Source organism: Colobus angolensis, unplaced genomic scaffold, assembly GCF_000951035.1.
Source record: "Colobus angolensis palliatus isolate OR3802 unplaced genomic scaffold, Cang.pa_1.0 Scaffold267, whole genome shotgun sequence".
In the NCBI taxonomy this organism is placed as follows: Eukaryota; Metazoa; Chordata; class Mammalia; order Primates; family Cercopithecidae; genus Colobus; species Colobus angolensis.
This window is the reverse complement of record NW_012115899.1, coordinates 537,830-545,513: the sequence shown is the minus strand read 5'-3', so window position 1 is coordinate 545,513 and position 7,684 is coordinate 537,830. Positions and strand designations below refer to the sequence as shown.

Here is a 7,684-nt window from a genome sequence, read left to right as displayed (position 1 = left end):
CTCTGTTCCCCCAGACACACAACCTTTATTTCTCTACCAAACAGCATGTCAGCAGGTGGGTACAGGGCCCTGCTCCTGCTAAGACCTCCCCACCTCCTCCCAGGAAAGAAGCAGAGAATCTCTGCAGGCACCAGACTCCCCGCCTCCCCCATTGTTTCTCTCACTGGCCCCCCAGAACCTGCGAGAGGGAGGAGGGGGAGGTATGGGGGAAGAGGCTACAGAACATGGAGCCCATTGGTCTGCAAGGTAGGCTGAGGGGCTTTGGATGTGGGGGACTAGGAAAGGGATGTGAGTCTTGATTTACATATAAAATCATCAGTCTGCACACTCTCTAGTAGGGGCCAAGACACAGGGACAGCCCTTGGCGCAGGTTTCTGCTATCCCTCGCTAGTTGTTGCCAAAGTAGCAAAAGCCGAGTTAAGAGAAAAATTCTGTCCATCAAAGGCTATCTTCCTCTCATCTGACATGACACGTTCCTCCAGCAGGGGGGGAGGGAGAGCAGGTGCCCTTGGGGAATCAGCCATCCTTAGTGACATCCTTTCGGCTCATGGGTGTCGTGCGGAGGGGGCAAGGAGTGTGGCCAAGAGTCCAGGAGAGCCCACCAGGCTCAGAGGCCCCCAGTTGTGCAGACGGTGCGGCAGCCGCACCCCGGGTTGGTGGAAGGGCACCACGGTCAGGAACCTAAGGATGTCAGGGGTCTCAGGTACCAGGGACGCAGGTGGTGAGTTGGACCTCTGCATGGCAGACGGGGTGGCAGTGTGACCCTGAACGTCTCCTGCTCTCAGGACAGGGAACCCTGAGTCCAGGAGGCGAGTGGGGCTGAGGCAGGTCAACTAGACTTTCCCAACTTGTCTCCTGGGAAAAGGCATCCTCGCTCTGCCCCTCCTCCTGGCTCCTTGCGTCGGTCTCTCTGACCCTTCACCCCCTCGGTCCTGCACATATAAACAGAAGCAGCCTCAAGCTCTCAGAAGCCGACTTTGTGAAAGCAGAGCGGAGTGGAGGGGGCTGCCCGCTCTCACTGTACACAGCTGGGCCCAGATGGCCCCTTCTGATCCCCCAGGGCTGACCCAGTCCCAGACCAGGCACGAATGGAGGGGTCGGAGCCGGTAAGATGGACCCCCAGGAGTCCTCCGTCAGTGCAGAGGCACCAGTCACCAAGTGAAGGTCCAGCTTCCAAGCAAGGGGGAGCAAGCTCCAGGCAGACTCGTGATTTGGGGGTGGGGGGACCCCGGATCTCTGGGTGTGCTGCCAGCTCTGGCTACTTGGCTGCCCCCTCCCAGCCTGCAGCTCCTGGGCCAGAGCTGCAGAGTGGGGAACTTCCCAGGAGAGTCCAAGAGACAGGAATTACAGAGCTCCCAGGCCAGAAGGAAGTGGGGACAGAGACCCCAGGACGGGGCCTGGGGATGGCCGTTCTGGCTTCGGGCCTGTCCTCTATCCGGCGGGAACTGGTGGGAAGTGGGCGAGTGTGGTGGCAGGGGTGGGGCGGAGGCGAATGCATGGACACCGTCAGTCTGATGTCCACACTGGAGACTCCACTCCGTTCCCAGCACTCACTTCTGGCTCTTTTTTTCTGGAAGAAAAATCCAAGAGCGTGTTAAGATGTATGCATAGGCCAGGCGCGGTGGCTCAAGCCTGTAATCCCAGCACTTTGGGAGGCTGAGACGGGTGGATCACGAGGTCAGGAGATCGAGACCATCCTGGCTAATACGGTGAAACCCCGTCTCTACTAAAAAATACAAAAAAAAAAACCTAGCCAGGCGAGGTGGCGGGCGCCTGTAGTCCCAGCTACTCGGGAGGCTGAGGCAGGAGAATGGCGTAAACCCGGGAGGCGGAGCTTGCAGTGAGCGGAGATCGGGCCACTGCACTTCAGCCTGGGCGACAGAGTGAGACTCCATCTCAAAAAAAAAAAAAAAAAAAGATGTATGCATAAGGGCACACATCCAGGCAGGTTCCTTCCAGCCCCTTCCCAGCCCCTTCCAACTTCCACTTCTCCCAGGACAGCCCCAGGCTCCCACGGCCTCCCTTACTCCAGACCTCAGTCTACCCCAGCCCCACCAGATGCCCCACGCGGCAGCCAGGATCCTGCTCTGCAGCACACATCCCTGCAACGTCCCCCACACCTCTTTCTCTCCGCTGTTCCATCAACGCCCCCAAACTCTCCAGTACACACTCCCCGGGTTTTCATTTTGGGGAGTCACTACCCACCACCGTAAGGTTCAGACACCAGGCTCATCCTTGCTTCTCTTACCCATCACATAAACCCAGGCCCGATTTCACCCAAACTGCGAGATCTCATCTCTCCCGCTGCCTTCCCCCACCAGGACTCAAGGCCTGCCGCTCTGCCCCCAGCCCGTCTTACCTTCCCCTCATCCTTCTGCCCCTAGCATCAAGCAAAAGCCCAAATCCAGTCCCAACACCCCATTTCATGGTTCTTCACTGTCCTCAGAGTAAACTCTAAGCCCGCCTGTAACCTCCCAGATCTGTCCCCCCCCAGCCACCACAGCCCAGCCCCCAGGCCTCCCCTGACAGCTGCTCAGCCACACCTGGGCAGAGCCAGGAGGTAGGGCAAGAGGACTGCCCCCAGCCCCCAGGGCTGACCCAGGAGCCAAACTTCTCCCTAGGACATATCCCTCGTAAATGACATAAATCACGGGGAAGCCACAAGCATCGGGCTTCAGAAAAACTTCCCTAAAAGGCCACCCGGCTGGCTTGGGAGCGCAAAGGGTCCTGCTCTCACCCCCGCTCCGACTGGCTTTAGGAGGCCCCAGGGACTGCAGTGGCGCTGGGCAGGGCTGTCTGGGCTTCCAGCGAGCACATTCCTTGGGGTGCCTCCACCCCACCCCTCAGATGGAGCTGCAGGTACCCAGCCTGTGTCTGTCCTCCAGCAGCCAGGCATCACCTTTCCAAGCCAAACTTCACAGGTGCCACTGCCAACATCTCAAGGAGGTGGAGGTGGAGGTGCTGTCGGGGCCAGCTCCCCGGGGCCAGAGCTCTGCCTGCTCCCCAGGTCTGTTCAACGCTGCTCGCTCACCTCCTGGTGTTAGTCTCACCCCTCTTTTTTGGGGAGGATGGGGGACAGAGTCTCACTCTGTCCCCCTGGCTGGAGTGCAGTGGCTCAATCTCAGCTCACTGCAACCTCTGCCTCCCAAGTTCAAGCGATTCTACGGCCTCAGCCTCGTGAGTAGCTGGGATTACAGGCACCTGCCACCACGCCCAGCTAATTTTTGTATTTTCAGTAGAGACGGAGTTTCACCATGTTGGCCAGGCTGGTCTTGAACTCCTGACTCAGGTGATCCTCCCACCTCAGCCTCCCAAAGTGCTGGGATGACAGGCGTGAGCCACTGTGTCCGGCCCGTTAGTCTCACCCCCTCTTGCCTGTCCTCCATGGTTGACACAGTCCCACGTTGTCCTTACACTCCTCCCATGCTTCCCCACTGCCCTGAGGACAGTGTCCAGGGTCTCTACCTTGGCACTCACGGCCCTTTGCCCCTCCCCCGGACCTCACCCCCTCTGCCCTCCACTCTGAATGTCAGCATCTGTGCTCACCCAGCCCTGTTCCACCAGGTTCAATCCTGTTCTTTCCAACCACTGCTTTAACCTCAAAGCCTCGAGAAACTCGCCCTCAGTCCCGGCAGGCTTGCCTTGCTGAGTGCCCACCTGCACCCTCAACGTAGTCCCTACATGTGTCTGGCCGCTCCCTGGACAGGCCAGTTCCCTTGCTCAGTCCCTAGGGAATGACAGACGTGTGATCTATTTATAGTCCCTCCACCCCCTCCCCCGGGGCACATTCCTGCCAGAGGTGGCCCCAACAACCCAGCTGCCCCAATGCAGGCCTCAGTCACTGCCCAGCCCAACCTAGGCCCTCCGCACAGCAGTCCAGCCACACGGCCACTGCCTCTGCGTAAATCCCCAGGAACGGGAGCTCACCCCGGCTTCCTCCCTCTCTGAGCAGCTCTGACAGCAAGATGATGCTGTGCCCCTGGCCCTTGGAGGTTCAGAATCACCCACTCTCAGAATCCACCTGGCAGAGGCAGGTGGATGGACCCCATGTCCCAGCCCACTTCTCTCCAGCCTGACACCTGCCATCCTGTCCTCTCCACTCCGGGGTTAAGGCAGACCCAGAGCTGTGAGCTCAGCAACAACCCTCCCCTTGACCCACCCACAAGGTGACACCAAAGAGGCCAACCCGGTGTGGTCTGGGGTCCAAGAGGCGGTCATCGGCTGCCTACTCCAGGCCTGCGAGACTGTCCTGAGAATGCCTGGATAAAGACAGGCCGGGTGCAGAGGGGTCAGAGGCCGAGGCCCAGAAGAGCACACAGTGCCCTGGCCATGTAAGGAGTGGCAGGTGAAGACAGTGAGGCAGTGTGGCCGGAGAGGTGCTTCCATTGCTGGCCCAGGACCCCTGCAGTGCAAGACCCTGCAGACACCTTGGGTCCCGGTCACCAGAGTCCCTTCATGCCCTCCACTTGGAGATCCAAGAATACCTCCCCCGGTGCAGACACAGAGGCTCTGTGCACCGCACCCACAGCGTCCGCTGCAGCCCAGGGGCAGCGGTGGGTGGGGAGGCAGGCTGGAGGCGGGTGGGCAGCACAGTGGGTGGGAGGGGGCCTCCCACTCACCGTCCACGTGGTTCCGGGACAGGTACTTGAAGGCCTCATCCAGCAGGATGACAGGCAGAGATATCTGGAGCACCACCACCCACTGGCGCCCGCTCAGTGGGGTCACCTGGAAAATGAGCTGGCGGGGAGGGGAAGGGAGGTTTGGTGAAAGGAAGGACTGGCTGTCCCGTGCCCCAGCCATCTGCCGGCCTTATCCCCCTGGGCTCTGATGGACTCTTACCCCCCTGGGCTCTGACGGACTCTTATATCCCTGGGCTCTGAACTCTTACCCCTCTGGGCTCTGACGGACTCTTTTTTTTTTTTTTTTTGAGACGGAGTCTCGTGCTGTCGCCCAGGCTGGAGGGCAGTGGCCGGATCTCAGCTCACTGCAAGCTCCGCCTCCCGGGTTCACGCCATTCTCCTGCCTCAGTCTACCGAGTAGCTGGGACTACAGGCGCCCACTAGTTTTTTTGTATTTTTTAGTAGAGACGGGGTTTCACCGTGTTAGCCAGGATGGTCTCGATCTTCTGACCTCGTGATCCGCCCGTCTCGGCCTCCCAAAGTGCTGGGATTACAGGCTGGAGCCACCGCGCCCGGCCTCTGACGGACTCTTACCCCCTGGGCCCTGACGGACTTTTCGTGAACACTCCTAAGAACCTCCTGGATGTACCCCCCGATCTTTGTCCACTCAGCTTCCTCTGCCTCAAGGGCCCTCCCCTGCCCTTGCCCACTGGGCCAACTTCCATCCATACTGTTGGGAGGCGGGAGGATTCTGCCCCAGGAAAGCTCGTCCTTCCTTCCACCCCACCTGGGCACAGTCCCTTCAGCAGAGGGTTCCCCCTCTGCCATCCCCCAGGTCTGGGAGCTCCTGAAGGTAGGGCCACACCTGGAGGTGGTGGCTGGCCAGACCCCTCACCTCCCTCTCCTCCAGGTGGTTTCCATTGCAGGGGGGCCAGAGGGACCCAGCGACCATCCCAGGGCCTGTGATGTCCGGGGACCAGGGCAGTGGGACAGACGGGGTGACTCACAGGCAGGGGCGGCACGAGCAGGATGAGGAAGTGCAGGGCCATGGACATGGCCACAGCCGCCAGCAGCCAGGGGTTCATCCAGGGCGGCATCCGAAGCAGCGACTGGTTCTCCGAGACGCTGCCAAGGCACAGGGAGCTCCCCTTAGGCCGGGGTGCAGGGAGGCCCTGCCATGGGCACCCACCCCTGTGGGAGGAGCCTCACCACTTCTCCAGCAGTGCATCGCCGTTGCCCGCTCAGCCCACCAGGGCCTGTCCCGGGCTGGGACCCCTTTCTCTGTCCCTCAGACCTAATCTTGGTTTATTTCTTCAGATCCCAGTTTCAGCCCTCTTTGTCCCCTAGACCCCAGTCCGGCCCCCACAGACTCTCAGAATCCCCTCTGGGCCTCTCTGACCCTTAGACCCCAATCCTGGTCCCCAAATCTTTGGATCCCAATCTTGGACCCCCCTGACTCCCAGACCCTAATCCTGGACCCTACTTGGCCCCAGACCTCAGTTCTGGACTCATCTGACCCCTAGAACCCAATCCTGGGCCCTTGACACTCTGATCCCAATCCTGAACTCCCCAAACATCAGACTCCAACCTGAACCCCTTGACCCCAGACCCCAATCCGGGACCTCTCTGACCCCTAGACCTCAGTCTGGGACACTCTTGACCTCTGGACCCCAATCCTGGACCCCCTTGAACCTCTGATCCCAATCCTGAACCCCCCAAACATCAGACCCCAATCCTGGACCCTCTTGACTGGTACACCCCACTCCTGAACCCCTGACCCTCAGACACTGATACCGGAACCCCCAGTCCAAGGCCCCAGTCCAAGGCCCCAGCTCCAGGCCCTGCACCCAGCCCACCTGTTGAGGGCATTGCACATTTCAATGGTCACGAGCACGGACAAGGCCATGGTGGTGGGGAAGCGTGACTCGAACACCTCACAGTCGATGCCGGCAAAGAGCGGGTTGTCTTCAGAGCACTTCAGGAAGTTTCTCTGGGGGCACCATAGCAGGACAGAGAGAACAGCAGGTCAGGCGAGGGGCTGGTGGGTGGGAGGAGGGAAGCCTCACCCTGCCCTTGGCCCATGCCTGGGCACAACCAGCACACAGAATGCTATCATGGGGTGGGCTGGGGATCCCGGGAGGGGCGCAGGGTCGGGGCGGCGGTGGGGAGATGCACCGTGCCAGGGAGAAGCAAGGGTACAGAGTGGGAAAGGCAGAATGTTCTGGAGCAGGAGTGCAGTGGCTCAGAAGGAGAACAGCTGGCATTAGCCTGGGGAGGCTAGCGGGACCCTGGAGACCACTGAATAGGGAAATGCATGGCTAATTTTTGTATGTGTAGTCGAGATGGGGTTTCATCATACTGGCCAGGCTGGTCTCAATCTCCTGACCTCAAGTGATCCACCTGCCTCGGCCTCCCGAAGTGCTGAGATTACAGGCGTGAGCCACTGTGCCCGGCCTTGTTTTGTTTTTGGGACAAGGTCTCACTCCCATTGCCCTGGCTGGAGTGCAGTGGCGCGATCTCAGCTCACTGTATCCTTGACTTCCTGGGCTCAGGTGGTGGTCCCACCACAGCCTCCCAAGTAACTGAGACTCCAGGCCTGAGCCGTCGCTGTTGGCTAAGTTTTGTATTTTTTGTAGTGACGGGTTTCGCCATGTTGCCCAGGCTGTTCTCAAATTCCTGGGCTCAAATGATCTACCCACCTCGGCCTCCCGGAGTGCTGGGATTACAGGCGTGAGTGGCCACACGTTTTTATTTGGTGCTGACCATAAAGAAGGGAAAACCTCCTGAACTTTGAACCTGACTCTGCCCACCCAGTGACCAAGAGGAACAAATCCTCCTGCCAATTGTGCACTGTTGTCAGGCCTCACCCTGCCACATCTTAATGGCCTATCCATACATGTACACACAAATTAGCCAGGCATGATGGTGGGTGCCTGTAATCCCAGCTACTTGGGAGGCTGAGGCAGGAGCATCGCTTGAACCCGGGAGGTGGAGGTTGCAGTGAGCCGAGATCGTGCCACTGCACTCCAGCCTGGGCAACAGAGCGAGACTCTGTCTCAAAAAAA

General features: G+C 59.7%; 1 protein-coding gene across 1 annotated transcript in view; it reads right to left on the bottom strand.

Annotated features, from left to right (window-relative positions):
- The window catches only part of ATP2A3 (ATPase, Ca++ transporting, ubiquitous), a 28,692-nt gene continuing 21,008 nt past the window's right edge, over positions 1-7,684 (bottom strand). The window contains 5 exon segments of the mRNA XM_011947469.1: positions 1-1,570; positions 3,928-3,985; positions 4,620-4,737; positions 5,627-5,744; positions 6,476-6,609. Of these exon segments, the coding sequence (XP_011802859.1) occupies positions 1,507-1,570; positions 3,928-3,985; positions 4,620-4,737; positions 5,627-5,744; positions 6,476-6,609 (492 nt within the window). The 3' untranslated portion in view covers positions 1-1,506.